A 19,034-nucleotide genomic window follows, 5' to 3' on the forward strand; every position below is an offset into this window, starting at 1 on the left:
TGACGCTTCACATTCCCGCCAAGAAGTCTTAAGAGTTAGTTTTTATTTCATTTAATTTTAATAACAACAGCATTGAATTGTGCTCAATTTTCAGAATTCTTTGAAACAGTTAACAATACGAATGATGCACTTATGACCTTTGCGTAAAAGTGGATCAAAGGACTGTTCAATTTGATCCTTGTTATCAATTGAGAACATTATTTTTGACTAGCGGGCCGCCCGCGACTTCGTACGCGTGGATTCCGTTTTACCCCTTTCATCTACTTATCTTACGCGGTTAAGATTTTTCATACAAATGTATTTTCCCGCTAACTCCCGTTCCCGTGGGAATTTTGCAATATCCTGTTGTAACTAAGCTTTAAGTTTACTAAGGTAACCTGCATGCCAAAATTTCAAGCGTCTAAGGCCTCAGCCTCGAACTTAGCGGGCAGCGGGGCGGCGGCGGCGGCGGCGCGGGAGCGGGGCGGGCAACGCAGACCCGTTCTCGAAACCAGCGGGCAGCTCGCGCGGCGCTTTAGCGGCGAAGTGTTGTGTTCGGGGTTGTGTTGTCGAGATATTTGTTTTTATTCGCGAACGAAATGTCTGAACAACGGCGACAATTTTATTTCGATTCAAATTTATTCCTTACGCTCGATTTATTGTGGGCAAAAGAAGGAGTGCGCTGCCCGCTCGTTGCCCGCTCCCTCGCCGCTGCCCGCTCGTTGCCCGCTCCGGCGCCGCTGCCGCGCCGCTGTTTTCGAGAACCGGTCTATTTGATTTTACGCATAAGATCCTGCCGCTGCCGCCCCGCCGCCGCTCCCGCGCCGCTGCCCGCTAAGTTCGAGGCTGAGGCCTAACTGAAGCAGTTTAGATTGTTCATACAAAAGGATTTTCCCAGTAATTTCCGTTGCCGTGGGAACTTCGGGAATTCCTTTCTTAGTTTCTCTACGGTACCAAAGCTACGTCCCTTCCAAATTTCAAGTGCCTTCGTTTAGCCGCTTAGGCTGTGCGTTGATATGTCAGGAAGTCAGTCATACAAAAAGATTTTCCCGCTAATTCCCGTTCCCGTCTGAATTTTGCAATATCCTGTTGTAACTAAGCTTTAAGTTTACTAAGGTACCTGCATGCCAAATTTCAAGCGTCTAACTTACGCGGTTTAGATTTTTTTCATACAAATGTTTTTTCCCGCTAACTCCCGTTCCCGTGAGGATTTTGCAATATCCTGTTGTAACTAAGCTTTAAGTTTACTAAGGTACCTGCATGCCAAATTTCAAGCGTCTATCTTACGCGGCTTAGATTTTTTCATACAATGTTTTTTCCCGCTAACTCCCGTTCCCTTGGGAATTTTGCAATATCCTGTTGCAACTAAGCTTTAAGTTTACTAAGATACCTGCATGCTAAATTTCAAGCGTCTAACTTAAGCGGTTTAGATTTTTCATACAAAAGGATTTTCCCTCTAATTCCCGTTCCCGTAGATATTTCGGGAATTCCTTATTGTAACTAAGTTTTAAGTTTACTAAGGTACCTACATGCCAAATTTCAAGCGTCTAACTTAAGCGGTTTGGCTTTTTCATACAAAAGGATTTTCCCGCTAATTCCCGTTCCCGTGGGAATTCCTAAGTATACTATAACCTGCCCAGGAGTATGAAGTATAATTGTACTAAGTTTTGTTAAAATCCGTCGAGTAGTTTTTGTTTCTATAAGGAACATACAGACAGACAGACAGACAGACAAAAATATTACTGATTGCATTTTTGGCATCAGTATCGATCACTAATCACCCCCTGATAGTTATTTTGAAAATACATTTCATGTACAGAATTGACCTCTCTACAGATGTAGGTATTATAAGTATAGATAACACTCGAATTAAGTCTTAAAATTTCGAATTAATTGTGTAACACCACACAGTCTGTAAAAAAATATGTACTTAAGTTAGGTAATAACACTAAGTATAATTTTTACGCCCGTATTCACAAACATTACTATGAGGTCTCACAGTGCCCGTAGACGAACAGGGTCACACACGGACCAATCACAGAGCTCTATTCAACGCTGTGCGTTCGATTTGCTGCTTCACATAATATGCAAGCATCGTTTGTGAATACGGGTGTACTTAAGTATTACAAACAACCTACTTGAAGTAGCACTTATCTTGTACTTGACGTTGGATAAATGCGCAAACCGCACGAAGTCATCAAAACAAAACAAAATGTCAAATGTCTTTTTGGCGGGAAACGCGACAAAACTTTTTCTGTTAATTTAAATTTAAATCTGGTGCAATATTCAAGATGTATTAAGTAGAAATAAATCAAACAATACTCAATACTCAATATTTTATTGCATCCATTATGTAGGGTAAGTGCGCTAGTTTTCGTCCAATTATCGGAGTTGCCAACTTTGTGATGCGAAATGAATATCTTAAAATACCCTTACTCATATGTGTCATATGTCATTTTAGTCCTTATATAGTCTACTTTACGTTAATATTATATGACGATAAGTAAATACCACGAGTTTTTTTATAAAAAATATTTTATGCAAAAGAGGCGATTTCACTAGTTTTCGTCCAAAAAAATCAGTTTTCGCCCTAGTGTACGCTAGTTTTCGACCACTGTGTAGAAAAAAGGGTGCAGTTGATTTATTAACTTAAAACCAATTCTACAATACAGTAACTATGGATTGTGGTATATCATTTGAAAGGTAATTTTGTTAGCTTTCAAATGGTATCAAAAAGATTTAAATAAGTTTCTTACCTAAATTTAGGAAAATATTTCAATGGGTCGAAGGACAAATGGACGAAAACTAATCTACAGGAATAGCTTATTTTGGTTTTCGTCCACCCCAGTGCTTGCTCATGACGTCATGGACGAAAACACAACAACGTTTAAAGCTGTTTTCTGTTTTCGTCCACATCTTTTTAACGGTTTTTATGGGTTTATCAGTGTTAAAAAGTGGACGTAAACTAAAATGTTTAACGTAATAGCAATAAAGATCATATTGGAAGAAAAAACATTGTATTTTGTAGGTCCATTGACGTAAAATGATTATTAAAAATATTAACTAGGTGTCAGGGTTTCCGTCCACGTGGACGAAAACCAAAATCTTGCAAAATTGTTATGCTAGTATTAGTCCACTTAATTATCTAAGATTTCTATACAAAATCTTTAATAAACCCTTAAAATAGTGTTTATTATGCTAATAATTAGACATACGTGCCAAAAACATTACGTAAAGTAGCTAAAACAGTAATTAAACATACCATGAAAGTTCCCTACCGGCACGTTTTTTTTCTAACTTGACGACGTTTTCCATTCACCTGTGTGCAGCAGCAACTTCCGTAGATTTTTTTGGAGTTATTACTTGTCAAATTACATTTTCATGCAGGCAGAACTGTTACTTAGATATTAAAGATTGTAACAAGTCCAAACTTGCACGGAAAGTTAGGTTTGTATTCTAATTTTCCGTATTTGTTTGTGGCAAGTCGGTCAAATGGACGAAAACAGGAGCTGGACGGAAAACCGGCGCAATTACCCTACTTAAAATTAGAACATTCAATCAAAAACAATCAGATCATGATCTGAGGCCGCCACCAACCGGCCATTATTGTGGAAATCACAGATATGGATAGAATAGACACAGCAAGTAGCTCGTCAAAACGTGCGATTCCGATAATAATATGCCCAAATTGACATACATGGTCGAGTGATGTAGACGTTGTTATTTTAAAATCGATTTGCTCAATCGTTATCGTTAATAAAGAAAACGGGTTGCGTAGAAAATCATAATATTTATCTTCAAAAGCACCTGTATTTTCGGGTATCGAGTCCGCGACCTTTGGCGTGGTGGTCCGGTACGCGACGCAATCATTTATGTATGGCCAAAACCTGCAAGGCATATAATCATACAAAAACATAATTTTGACAGGTAAATATAAGTTACTTTTAGCTGAACCTCTCCATAAAATGAACCTCTCGCGAATGTTAATGAGACCTGTATACGTATAATCAAATATTTACGTACAGCAACAGCAAATACGATTTTTGTGGCAAAATAGTACCTTTAACAACGCCTTATTACCTATGCCACAGTGTTTATAATGGCTTGAGAAAATACATGTTATTTCGTACGTAGTAACCGAGTCAAAATATGTCTTTATTTTTTTATCATTAAAAATGTAATATAACAAACATTTCATATAAATCAAAATGAAGCTCTTCAAGGTCATCAAAATTACTTTGTCGACCGCGAGTGTTTCGCTCCAGTAGCCTTTCGCTCCAGCGTATCATGAAATGTTTTTCGCTAAAACGTAGGTACTTAGATAAATCGACCTTCGCCACTAGGTACGTACGGGACCCCTAACCCTAGTCTACTATATAAAAATAAGTCGGGTTTTCCTTCCTGACGCTATAACTCCAGAACGCACGAACCGATTTCCACGGTTTTGCATTCGTTGGAAAGGTCTCGGGCTCCGTTAGGTTTATAGCAAAGAAAATTCAGGAAAATTTTACAAACGAATTTCCACGCGGGCGAAGCCGCGGGCGGAAAGCTAGTTATCTATAATGTTTACTTAGCCTCTTGACATTTGACATTGCCCATAGAAAACCAGAAAACATGTTTAAATATTTTAACACGGAAATTAAAATAAATTACTAATATAACTGGTATCTATTGACTGCGGAAACATATCCATTATTATGTAGGTATCATTGAATACCTACTTTATATTTGTTATTTGTGATGATTACACAATCAATAAAATAAATAAGCCAGTAGGTATATAATAGCTTATTTATATAGGGTTAAGTATGAAGCACGGTTGAACGCCATTACCCGACTGCACCAGAAGGAGGGTTATGTTTTTCGAGTGTACGTATGTGGATATGTGGGTATGACATGTATATTTCTTTGACACGGCCTACAGAAACGGCTTGACCGATTTTAACGTGAGAGATGTCGTTAGATTCGTCTTAATTGTGAGAGTGAGACTGCCTTTATTAAAATTGGAAAAAATCAAAATGGCGGATTTTAGGCGCCATAATGTCTTAAAAAAAATTATTTCCCGAAATCTATCGAGTGGGGTATCAAAATAAAGGGTTTTTTAAGTAGTTTACAAAAATGTACGTTATTTAACTCAAAAGATTAAAATAAAATAATTATTGAATAAACAAAAAACCCAAATGCGTAAAAATTAGAGATGAAACGGATATCCGGTAACTATCCGGTAGGCCGGATATCCGGCCTAAATTTACTATCCGGCCAGATACCGGATAGTAACTCACTATCCGGCCGGATACCGGATATTAAAAAACTACGACAATTTCCTTTAATAAACTGAAATACATTAATCTTTGAGGTAAACATCAATAAAAAGGGTTATAATTAAAGCTTTTATTTAAAGTCCAAAAAGTTACAAAAAAAAAACAATTATTAAGGCATTTCAAAAAACTAATTTCTTTTTCTGGGCTATTCACTAATGACGAATACTGAATAAATAAATATCCGTTAATCTATATACAACGTGTCCCAAAATTCAAGGATAAGCCGGCGCCGCAGGCTGGCCATAGTCATGACTACTTTAGGAAAAATAAGAAAAAAAAATCTAACTTAATTATTTTTTAAGTTACACAATAAATTATGAAATTCGTCGAAAATTGACACCCCTTATGATATGTTACATTACCACGACCACTATTTTTAAAATATTTCTATTTTTTTGTTTGTATCGGCAACTTAAGTAGTGTTGCTGTCCACCCCAACTCTTAAAAGCCCCAGAATCCTTGCAGTTTTTATACAAAAGTTAATCAAAATATGTTATTTCCTTAAAATTTTCAACGATTTTTACTTTCACTCCACTTTGACTCGTCGTTTTGTAAAAAAAAGTATGTAACACTACTGCGGCAAGTTTTTTATAAAGTTGACGCAACTATTCAAGATTCCAAAATGGTATAATACTCTAAGAAAACTAGTCACAAAAAAGATATCCGTACCATTTTTACAAGCACTTCGCTTGTTAGTTAGTATGGGACAAATCTTCCAACTGAATTTAAGACCAGTTCTCCTCAACCGATTGAGCTGAAAGGACAATGACCAAAAATGTATGGAGTGTGGTCCAAATGTCCACCACTAACGAGACATATGTAGTAAAATAGTCTACTAAATACTGATTCATTATAACCAAACCGCAATCAAAAATATGCTGTCAGTAAAAAGTTATGACTGTATGAAAAGTCATGTTTTTTTACCTTTTCATCCGAAAAATGTTCTTGATATCATTCTATCCATCGCACATTTTGGACTAATCTATGCATGTTATGTCATGTCGCTTAGTGTGCCGTGTTAGGTTCTCGCTAAAAGAAAAAAAATAAGCTTAGAAGAAAGACAACAATATTGGAATACTTTGAATAATGCGAAAGGGGTAAACATAGTCTTATTTCCAATTGTGGCGCGAGGTTGTAGATGAATTATATTATACATAATATAAACTAGCTGTGCCTACGACTTTGTACGCGTGAAAATAGTTTGAATAATATTTCCCATTTTTACAACATTTGTCTTTACTGCTCCGCCCCTATTGGTTGTAGGGTGATATTATATAACCTAAAACCATCCTTGATAAATGGGCTATCCATAACAAAAAGAATTTTTCAAATCGGCCCATTAGTTCCTGAGATTAGCGCGTATACTACTACAATTATTCATACAGTCATAACTTTTTACTGACAGCTTATTTTTTTTTCGTCCCATACTGAAAGTTAATCTCTATTTAATGGACTATAAGCCGATATAGGTCTCATTAGTGGTGGACATTTGGACCACTTTTGGTCATTGTCCTTTGGTATACTTATGTAAGTACGATGACAATGCAATATTAGGGTACCATTTAGCTGGATGGAGTCTGGAGGTGGCCATAGGAACTTCTAAACGAAACGGCGGAATCGCATCAAGTTTGGGTTCGTTAGATTTGTATTTTCGAGCACTTTAGTGCTAGATGATGTCCAGGGTCCTGATGATTAAGTCAAGAGCTGGCCAGGAGCTGGCCATGGGAACTCCTAAATGAAATGGCGGAAGCTTATCGAGTTTGGGTTCGTTGGATTTGTCTTACCGAGTACTTGGACCATGAGATTGAGAAACAACTAAAAAGTTTAAAATAAAGTTATAATCGCGCATGGAATTTACTCCTCTTTTTTTCTGTTTGCGCTACAAGCTATCGAAATTATTTGAACCTTGCATACCTACAATTATTTTTATCGTTTAATTCTTTCGTAAAATTTCGCATTAAAACTTATTTTAAAAAAGTTTTTTTGTTTTATCATAACTTTTCGAATTGCGAAGTGGCAAAATCGGACGGATTCTATTTTCGAAACTTGTGACTTGTTTAGTCTACTAGACCCACTGATTGCGTTCGAATCACCTGTGCGGCGCTAAACTCGTCACGACATAAAACGAGACAATGGGCCAACTATCCGGCCGCCGGATATCCGGCTATCCGGCCTAGCAGCTCGCCGGATATCCGGTATCCGGTATCCGGCCAAACCACTATCCGTTTCATCTCTAGTAAAAATTAACTAAAAAGATAAAAAACAAGACAACTTAGTGTTCACAAATGCAGTAGGAGGCATCAAGTACATCACCAACAAAATATTAGTCATTGATGCCTCCGACTGCATTTGTGAATACTAAGTACTAGTCTTGTTTTTTTTTTATCTTTTTAGTTCATTTTTACGCAGTTAGGTTTTTTGTTTATTCAATAATAATTTAGTTTGAGTTCAAACTGACCAAAATCAGGAGGTTATCAATTTGCCAGTTAGTGGAATTGCAATATTTTAAAACTAGCTGTGCTCGCGACATCGTAGTACGCGTGAAAATAGTAAGCTTTATAAAAGCAGAATTTTATGATAAAATCTTGCTTGGACCTTCAATTTTTTGCCATTAAGTATTTTGATGTGCATTGGTAATAAATATCGAAAGTTACTTATTTTTCTTATTCATCGAAGCTGTTAATTAGAGATGAAACGGATAGTTGTTTGGCCGGATACCGGATACCGGATATCCGGCCAGCTGCTAGGCCGGATAGCCGGATATCCGGCGGCCGGATAGTTGGCCCATTGTCTCGTTGCATGTAGTGACGAGTTTAGCGCCGCACAGGTGCTTCGAACGCGATCAGTGGGTCTATTAGTAGACTAGACTAGTCACACTTTTCGAAAATCGAATCAGTCCGAATAGAATGTCAGATTTTGCCATTTGTCTAGGGGGCAGATTAATTCGGGCGATTTCGGTTGCCATCGTGTGTGATTGAATAGCGAAAAGTAAATTAGTTTACTTGCTGCGTAATCTGACTGAACTGCATCATCATGACATCAGACCATCATGCATCAGTAAAAAAAAAGATCGCCTATTTTATTTGGCAATATTTCGACTTAACAGATATTTACTATTTATGTATTCGTCATTAGAGTAAATAGCCCAGAAAAATAAATTAGTTTTTTTAAAGGCCCTAATTATGGCTCTTTGTAATTTTTTGGACTTTAAATAAAAGCCGTCATTATTTAAAGCCATTTTATTGATGCTTACCTCAAAGATTAATGTATTTCATTTTATTAATAGGAAATTGTCGCAGTTTTTTAATATCCGGTATCCGGCCGGATAGTGAGTTACTATCCGGTATCCGGCCGGATAGTAAATTTAAGCCGGATATCCGGCCTACCGGATAGTTACCGGATATCCGTTTCATCTCTACTGTTAATATTGACAAAATCAAAAATGTGTCGTAAATTTCACCTCCGTGTCATAATCTGAAGTCACTAATTGAGTGTGGTCATACACAACTTTTATAACTAGGTAGATGTTTACAGTCGGCCTACGCCAATAGAAACTGACTTGACTGACTGATAGTCCTAACAAATAAATCCAGACAACATTAAAACATTTATTTAAACAGTTTAATTAAATTAAAATAAAATCGATTTAAATTAAAAAAAAAATGTACGGAACTATTCCTTCGCTAAACCAACCGTCTCGCACTTGCTTTGTCATTATTACAAATCCGTTTCATAACCTTTTTTTGATAAACAGTGTTATCTACCAAACAACTTATCTGATTGAATTGTAAATATAACGGTTTAGTTTGATTCAACAACACACAGTGTGCAACCGCGGTCCTGCCAAGATGATCGTTTTTATTTCAACATTCAAAGTTATTGCGCTTTCGTTACTGTACTATGTTACTACGAAAAACCACAACTACTGGAAGAAAAAGAATGTGGTTTCGTGTCCCAACCCTAAGCCGATCTTCGGGAATTATTCCGACTACATCCTTTTGAAGAAAGGATAGTGCCAGGGTCTGGACCAAGTGTTGCCCAGAATCAACCCATAGTGCATTTTGTTCCTCAGGCCTATACTAATGTGTAAACCAAAGCGCACTGAAATCTATCCCTGGAGTTAAGAGAAAAAAAGAGTTTTGTTTTGAATTATTTACATACAAAATCGATGTATACGTACTACGCATAAGATTTCGCGATTATGGCAATAAAAAACACTCGCTATGTTGAACTTAACCATACCAGGCCTGGCTCACTCCGCGCGGTACAATCGATAATTACCTACAGCGAAGCGCCCCGCCGGCGGGTATTATTATATCAGTCGAGTGTCACGCGCGCGCCCGTCAGGACGCTGGCGTGCATTGTAGTACCTAATTCTATGATCGAAGTATTATTTAAAAATGGACATAAAGAGAAAGAAATATTATTGTGCGGCGTTCGGGTGTTTAAATTCGAAAAGAAATCTACCGGATTTATCTTTTTTTTCGCTTCCAAGATGCTGAAAGGTATGTTGGCCATGTAGGTAATCAATAATTCTTAGGATAGTATAGGAACCTAACTTACCATGACTACTGCTCAGAATGCGTTCGTTCGTTTCAGCCTATTAATGACGTCCACTGCTGGACAAAGGCCTCTCCCAAGGTTTTCCATAATGAATGCGTACTTACCTATATACGTACCTCATTACAAATAAGTAGATTAATTATTTTTTTACTAGACACTACTAGACAGCAACCCTAACAGCGTAAGAAGAGTTCAGAGGCACGCGATAGAAAGAGACAAAAATTGTAGGTGAATAAAATTGTAGGTACGTAGTGCTGTGCGAGCTGAATTCCACTGTATCGCGTCGTAGCAAGACTCGCATTTATTTAAATCGTCTTGCGGAGTAATCCTTCTGTACCTGTACCTACTATTACTTATTCTGTGACCATACTGCATCCGTACACGTTACTTTAGTGCGATTTAGACATTCTTTATTAACGATCTAGCGCTGTTTTAATTGTTTGGTAAGTTGACAGAAATTCATTATTCCCAAAATGAAGCAAGAAGTTTTAGCTCTCTATCCGTGCAAAAAATCAATTTACTTATTGGTGTATTACAATAGATTATTGAAGTTATTGTAAGCTAAAACTTCTTGCTCCATTTTGGAAATAATTAATTTCTGTCAAGTAACCAAACTACTGCAACAGCGCTTGATCGCTTATAAAGAATGTCGAAGTCGTACTAAACTAAGGTGTACGGATGCAGTATGGTTAAGTTCAACATAGCAAGTGTTATTTAATGCCACAATCGCGAAATCTTATGCGTAGTACGTATACATCGATGATATTTTGTATGTAAATAATTCAAAACAAAACTCTTTTTTTCTCTTAACTCCAGGGATAGATTTCAGTGCGCTTCGGTTTACAAATTTGTATTGGCTTGAGGAACAAAATGCACTATGGTTTCATTCTGGGCAGCACTTGGTCCAACTTCCATACATGGATTGGCACTATCCTTTGTAGGAGAAGTCTCACAGGACATTTGTCGGGCTTTACCCAACGAGCCTTACATCGAAACGTTCTACGGATCGGACCCAGCTTTCCTGGTGCAAGACCCTGACATCCTGAAAATCATTCTGACCAAAGATTTCTACTACTTCAGCAGCCGGGAGGTGTCCCAGTACACGCACAAAGAAGTTGTCAACTAACATGAGACTTTGATCTTTAGTACATAAGGAAATGGACCTTTAGTACATAACTAAATGAAATACCATGCAATTTCATTTAGTTTAGAACATTATGTTTTAGCATAATAACACCTTAGACATAGATTAGTGTTGCAAGCACCTCGTCTAAAGTGATGAAAAACTAGTTCAGTTTTTAACAAGCTTTTTTTTTAATGGTCTAGTTTGAAATTGTCTAGTTTGAAATGGTCTAGGTACTTAGTCGGTTTCTAGGTGTTATAGTGTTATTAGGTATATTAGATAAAACTCGAATTACCTATGTCTTCACTTGTACCTCAGACCTTACATTTTAGCTAGCTAACTCCTGTCTTAATAGAGAAACACGGGTCACAACGCGACATTTTTATATGAGTTACATTATGAACTCACGGCTTAACGTTTCGGCTGCTATGCTGCAGCCGTGATCACAAGCAGACTGGCAGCTTGCGGCGTTGTCCGTTCGTTCGTTGAGACCCGTGTTTCTCTATTAGTTGAAATGGAACGCGAAAGTTTAAAATCCTATAGCACAGTGATGGCCAAAAAGTCAACCGCGGTCTACCGGTCGACCGCGAAGACGATTTTGGTAGCCCGCAAGAGTTAAATTAACTGAACTTATTTTAAAATGTACTAGGTATTTGCGCCAAGAACACTTCGGTCGGCCGTAACGTGGTAGTATTGTTGCTCCTAAAATTTTTTATTTCACTCCTCTAAACTCTACCTTGTAGTCGACTGCAAGAAATCCGAGCTTAAGTAAACCTCACAGGTCAAAAGTTTGGTCACCCCTGCTATAGCACCTGTCGAGAACAGAGAGAATCTCGTAGAGTCGCTTTGAAGAAGCTAATGCCCGTTTTCACCATCAATCCCTAATAGTTAAGTGACCCCTATTATGGTAACACATAACAGGAATTTTGTTTTCATAGGGGTCACTTAAAAATTAGGGATTGTAGGTGAAAATGGGCATAAGTCAAACGATTTGATCTAAAAAATCTGACTTGCCCCTTAAAAAAGGGGCCATAACTGTATTATTTTTCAAGTTCAAAGTGAATAATTTTAAAGTTTTTTTCTCGATAATTTTTCATGAATATTTAGAACTAGCTTTGCCCACGGCTTCGCCCACGTGCAATTTTTGTAACAGATCATTATAATTATAGGTTATTATTATGTTACTCTGATGATAAACAATACTACTGTAAAGTTTAATCAAAATCCGTTCAGTAGTTTTTGCGTGAAAGAGTAACAAACACACATCCACACAAACTCTCGCATTTATAATATTAGTAGGATAGGTATTTCGGGTAGGTACCTGGGTGACCTTGTGTAAACCAGTATGTTAATTGCGTAATTGTTTAGGGTTATACATTAAGCACGGTTAAACCGACCACAAAAAAAAGGTTATCACTTTGACACGTTTAGGACGCAAGTTATTGGAACTGCAATATAATTATTGATAAAATATGATTTAATGGAGAATTAATTTAAATTTTCCATGTAGTAGGTTACCTGCTATTTTCAATATAAGTATAAGATTAGCTGTAGGTATAGGTAATACATACATACGCATAACTTTAAATAAATAACTAATACGCTATTTTTTAAAGACAGTCTGTCTACGTTCATTGTAACTGACAATGATTCTGGCAAACAAAGCCGAATAACATTAACACCGAGCAACCTGATTTTTAAATCAGTATCCATTTTTTTATAAGCTTTGTAAGCAATACAACTTTTAATTAATTATTATTAATCTGGGTATTTTTCGCGAAAAAAATTCTTGAAAATCTAATCTCGGGTGCCTATATCTTAATTTTTAAAGCTTAAGGCTAATTTTCGCGTACCGTTATGTCTATTAGGCTTTGCAGTTAACTGTGTGTACTATCGGCAACAGTGTTAACTACCCACCGTCGGTCATGTCGTCTCGTTCTATCGCAAGGAATCACCATTTGATGAGAGCCAGAGCAAAAACGGAAATGGATAGCTAACACTGTGGCCGATAGTACGTATTTTTCTATAAAAAAAACGCAAATATCAACTTGTGCCAATTTTTAAAACCGAGCGCAGCGGATAAAAAAAAATTAAATATAAAAAAAAATATATATATTGGTTTCTTTACGTAAATCGATTATTTTCTGATTCTGAGTCGCTCCTAAAAATTTGGATACTGATTGCAAAGTCACCTTGTATAAAATTAAATTAGTACGGAACTATTCGCTCGTAAAAGCGACTCGCATTACAAAGCTGTTTCTAACCTTTGCAAACTTTTTTGATAACCAGTTTTATCTACAAAACACCGTTTATCTGATAGAACATTAAAACGTAAACAAGTTATTTAAGAGCTGTTTAGTTTAGATCCAGTCGCGGTGCGCGGCCGTGGTCCTCAAGTCCCTCAAGATGATTGTTTTTATTTTAACATTCATAGTGATTGCGCTTTCATGGCTATACTATGTTACTACGAGAAACCACAACTACTGGGACAAGAAGAAAGTGCCGTACCTAAAGCCAAAGCCGATACTCGGTAATTATGGAGATTACATTCTATTGAAGAGATTTGTGGGAGAAATAGCGCAGGACATTTGCAGAACTTTCCCTAACGAGCCTTACGTGGGAACTTTCTACGGCTCGGACCCAGCTCTCCTGGTGCAAGACCCTGAAATCTTAAAGCTTATTCTGACCAAGGACTTCTATTACTTCAGCAGCCGGGAGGTGTCCAAGTACACGCACAATGAAGTTATCACGCAGAACCTATTCTTCACTTACGGGGACAGATGGAGGGTCATCCGTCAGAACCTCACTCCCATCTTCACGACAGCGAAAATGAAACTCATGTTTGGCTTGATAGTAGAATGCTGCCACACCTTCGAAAAGTCACTGGACCTGGAGACAAGCGTATCCGATGTCATTGAAGCAAGAGCGCTTACTGCTAGGTACACAATTGAATCCATTGGATCTTGCGCTTTTGGGATTGAAACCAATTCAATGTTGCAATCTGAACAAAATCCTTTCATCCTCATGGGCAGTAAGATTCTCGAAAACTCCGTTATAAGAGCTTTGTTGTGGAATGCAAGAGCTATGTGGCCATCCGTATACTATGGCGTGGGACTTAAGACTTTCCCTGGAGAAATTATCACGTTCTTCAATACTATTCTGACAAATATTTTCAAGGCCAGGGATTACAAACCGACCGCCCGAAACGATTTTATTGACTGCATTCTGAATCTGAAGAACAACAAATACATTACTGGAGACAGCATGAGCAGCGCTAAGGATGGGGGGAATAAGAAGGTTGTGTTGGATGTGGACGATGACCTGATGGTGGGTAGTTGTGTGTTGTTCTTTACTGCTGGCTTCGAGACCTCGTCCACGACGATGGCATACACTTTGTATGAACTGGCGAAGCATAAGGAGGAGCAGAGACGCGTTCAAGAAGAAATAGATGAGTATTTGAAAGCGCGTGAGAATAAGTTGGGCTATGATTGCGTGACCTCGCTGACGTATACAGAAGCTTGTGTTGATGAGGCGCTGCGGTTGTATCCCGTGCTTGGAGTCCTGACGAGGGAGGTGGTGGAAGACTACACGTTCCCGTCTGGCCTGACTTTAGAGAAGGAAAGTCGCGTGCACATCCCTATGTACCACCTGCACCACAATCCAGATTTCTTCCCGGATCCTGAAGCGTTCAAGCCCGAGAGGTTCCTGCCTGAAAATAAACAAAATATCAAGCCTTACACATACATGCCCTTCGGGGAAGGACCGAGAATCTGTATTGGTATGTACACTTGGATTAATAACACCTAGATGGATATCAAGTTTTTATACAAGTGCTAAGTCTAAAGTGAGGCAAAAATCATAATGTCATCGGCTGACATATTATTATGTTTTCACGAGTGTGTTTTTTTTGTGTTGGATAGCGCATTTATCGAGGAAGGCTTTAAGCTACGAGTATTAACATCACCCTACAGCCAATAGGGGCGGATCAGTAAAGAAAAATTTTGCAAAAACGATAAATATTATTCAAACTGTTACACGCTACGAAGTCGCGGGCACAGCTAGTAATTTATAAATAACACTCCTTTTGCGTCGGTGTTTGTTTTGTGTTGTAGGTACGAGTACCTCATACATCATATATCATATCTGAACTTGCTTGACCTTCTATTATATTAAATATTTAATATTACTGGGCCTCTTTATCAGTTGGTGGAAGTACAGAGAACATTAAGTTAACTTGTAGCATCATATTTCATCTTATGTCGTTGTTTTAAGCGGTATTTTCCAAACGAGTCCGATTTGCGGTCGACTGTACCTATCGCGTCACGTGCTTGTATCTGTAGTGTCACCGTGTTGTTGTAATGTTAATTAAGATAATAATAGCATATTATCATTATGTAGGTACCTACTTAATATTGCTAGGTACTTTAATATTATGCTAGGTATAATAGGCAACCATAATCAAAGCCAAATACAGTGTCCCCCCCCCATCCCCCCCTCCTAGGCCACTCCTAACACGGCCCCCGATTTTCAATAGGGATGTTTCCTGGGTAAAAAAGGAAGAGTTTGAATTAGTCCGTCAATTAACTTAGCATAAAATACTCGACTCGTATTTTTCACTTTTTCAAACTACCTAATGAAAATTGAAAGATATACCTACATCTCGCCAAAGTTCAAAGAAGAGGCCCGTACGTAACGTCAAAAGTGTAGCACTTTGTGACGTCACGCTGAACTTCAACGCATCATAACTATGTTTAAGTACTTGTAATTGACAGACAAGTATTTTTAAAAGACAACTATTATGAAATAGCTGATTTCGTCGAAATAAAATACATTCGATGAAATATGGGCTTAGGGCTATATTTCACCGGGACACCATGGCGGCGCAACCAGTCGCCGGCTACCAACAAAATGACTGTATACAGCTCTACAGGATGTTAGGTAAATGGGTATATGAGCCGACACTAGTCCATGTTAACATGGGCATATAAATGGTATGGTGAAGTCAGAAAGGATGATGGGCACAAATGTATGGAAAGTGGTACCCGCTCCAATAGCCATAACCAATATATATTTTAAAAGGCCTTTAGATGTAGGAAAATGTCTGCTATGGGGCCAGTTCTAACTCACGTTTTGAAAGCAGTAATTCCACTAAGTATTATAATGAAAGTATAACACAATCATCCATGTATACGAGTATGTATTATGACTACAATCTATTAATATAACTAAAAGAAGCATTGAAAAGGAAAGGATTACACGTACGATGAACTACCCAAGCTATTAGCCCTTTATTCGCTTTCATCATCATCATCATGATCATTTCAGCCATAGGACGTCCAGTTGAACAATGAACATAGGCCTCCCCCAATGATTTCCACAATGGCCGGTTGGTGGCGGCCTGCATCCAGCGCCTTCCCGCTACCTTTATGAGGTCGTCGGTCCATCTTGTGGGTGGACTTATTGGGTCTTGTGGGTTTATTCGCTTTAGCAACTTATAATAAAACCCTTACGAAGTAATAAAACTTTAACCCTTTTATTAATAAAAGTTACACCCTAGTTGAACTCTGGCTTAAATTGTCATTTGGTATGGAAATGTCATTTTAATCCAAGGTTCTTCCTAGGTGTAACTTTTTATTAATAAGGGGGTAGTACTTCTTTAAATAAAAATATTTATTTCACAATTATCCCCATCAATAATTAAAGAGTTAAGGAAGGATGCTGGACTTCCTGCCTCGCATAACCTAAGACCATACGATGGACACGTATGATACTTCTTCTTCTTCCTCGGTCCCTCACTGATGAGGATCGCGACCACAGATAGTGTTCCTCCACAGACTGCGGTCATAAGCTGTGTGGACCGCACGATGCAAACTCCCGCCCACAGTCTTCCTCACCGCGTCCGACCATCTCGTCGGTGCCCTGCCCCGAGCGCGTCTGCCTTCCATACTGTACGATACTTAGGTTATACAAAATGTATCTTTATCTTCAAACGCAACCAGATCTGAGGCTGGTGGCCATAGTAAATGTTGTTCGTCTTGGTAAGACCTTTCAAATGACACTACAAACATAACTATTGGAGCCGGGTACCATTCTGCAAAAAAGTATGTGTATCTTCGTACACAACCAGATCTGAGGCTGGTGGTCATAGTAAAAGTTGTTCATCATGGTAAGACCTTTCAAACGATACTAGACACATATCTATTGGAGCCGGGTACCATTTTGCCCATTGTCCTTTGATATCATCATTTTTTTTTTCATACAAAATTATTTTTTTATAAAATCCGATTTGTATGAAAATTAAAATAATTAAAATGAAGATATCAATTTTCTGACTTCACCATACCATTTATAAGACCATGTTAACATGGGCTAGTGTCGGCTCATATACCCATTTACCTAACACCCTGTATAGAGAGTTACTCACCTGGTGTCCGTTTGGTTGCGCAAAGCTGTTGCTTATTATTATTATTATAATGTTATGGCTTAACATTGACGACGGTACATAGTGATATCTAAAATTTATTTATGTAGGTATCTAAACCTATCTTTGCTGTTGAAAGTACCTAGTGTTATGTTATTTAACAACTTAGGTAAATTGTTAAACAGATTAAAAGGATAGCAACAAGTACTTGTTATCTCGCGTAGGTAATTAGAAATAATCAGATAGATAAGTACTAGAAAATGTAATCGGTTGATAATATTTAACTTCGGCAATTCGATGTATAGGTACTACCTACGTGCAAATAGAATACTTAGAATAAAATACAATACAAATCACGCGTATTGCTTCAAAGTACCTACTTAAACATATCTCGTTACCGTTTTTGTATCTCATTACCGTTTGTTTAAATAAAAAAGAATGGCAATTAGAAAACTATAACACTTGCGATTTTCTGTCCTACTCCTATCCTTTTTGGCACCCTTTTAATACAGTGTAAACTCTATATAACGTTACTCAATTAAACGAAAAACTCCTTATAACGTCGAAATTTCTTGACTATGTTGGAATACATTGTTTCCAATCGCTTTATCGTGTCACTCTTTTTATCGAACACTCTATCTATAACCACAGAATAATAATAATTTACTTCGCGAAGGTATTTTAAAAAAAAATGCTCAATGTCATTAACAATATGGTGTAATTTAGCTTGTCTCAAGAGTCGAGCACCATTTTATTGACAAACGTCAGTGATCGGTACTGCGCCGAAGCCATAGGGCTGACTTCGGTAAAATGATGTGTGACGTGAGGTGAAAAATTGCGGAAAATGGCGGAGGAAATACATGATTAAGCATGAATTATCATGAATAATATTAACCACTTATTTACCTCTCAGTGTCTTTAGGCAACTTAAAAAAAGTACATTCTATATTTTTATTATTATTTTGACAGTTATATACTGCACAGTATTAGTACACCGCTTTTTTAATTTTTTTTCCATCATACACAAGAATACGCTTGCGTGAGTCAATGCTCGCTCGTATGTGAGGCCTTGTCGATTAGTGATCCTGTTAGGTGCCATCGCGCTTGTTTTGTTTTCGATGTAAACTCGCGGAGATGAACAGGCCTGCTATAACGTCGAAAAATGTTCAGTCCCTTGAGAGTCGTTATAGGTACAGGGTGTTGATTTCAATCCTCGCCATATTTAGGGTGTTGATTAAGTAGTTTATTTTGATCACGAATATGGCGAGAGTTGAAATAAACATCCTGAACCTGTATTGAGTTTACACTGTATTATTGTTTTTTGCTTATGAAAAAGGGCTAGTATAAAGTCGATGATTTTTAAAAGGTAAAAATGTTTGAGATGCATAACTGCCTAGCTCGCATAAATATTTATCACTTATGCATATTTTAAAGTCTGTAAACCCTTGAAAAAGAGGCTGACCATAGTGACTGAGTTTCTTGCGCTGCTTCTTCTCAGCACTGGCCAGTGGCTCATTAATGGTCCTAAAGCAGTGGTAAGGTTAATACTGGGACGTGTAAAAGTGCTTTTTAAAAGCCTACTTGCATAAATAAATGAGTTTTTATGAGTTTTTCTTATGCCAAATAA

General features: G+C 37.6%; 2 protein-coding genes across 3 annotated transcripts in view; both read left to right on the top strand.

Moving 5' to 3' along the window:
* The window catches only part of LOC135082395 (uncharacterized), a 211,957-nt gene that overhangs the window by 50,112 nt on the left and 142,811 nt on the right, over positions 1–19,034 (top strand). The window lies entirely within an intron of this gene.
* The window catches only part of LOC135082516 (cytochrome P450 6B2-like), a 35,357-nt gene continuing 29,653 nt past the window's right edge, over positions 13,331–19,034 (top strand). For both annotated transcript variants that reach the window (XR_010259407.1, XM_063977316.1), the window contains exon 1: positions 13,331–14,764. Coding sequence is in view for 1 of the 2 variants with exons in the window: in XM_063977316.1 (XP_063833386.1) it covers positions 13,393–14,764 (1,372 nt within the window). In the remaining variant the exon portion in view is untranslated. The remainder of the gene's footprint in view (positions 14,765–19,034) is intronic.

Source organism: Ostrinia nubilalis, chromosome 21 (assembly GCF_963855985.1).
Source record: "Ostrinia nubilalis chromosome 21, ilOstNubi1.1, whole genome shotgun sequence".
NCBI classification, from domain to species: domain Eukaryota; kingdom Metazoa; phylum Arthropoda; class Insecta; order Lepidoptera; family Crambidae; genus Ostrinia; species Ostrinia nubilalis.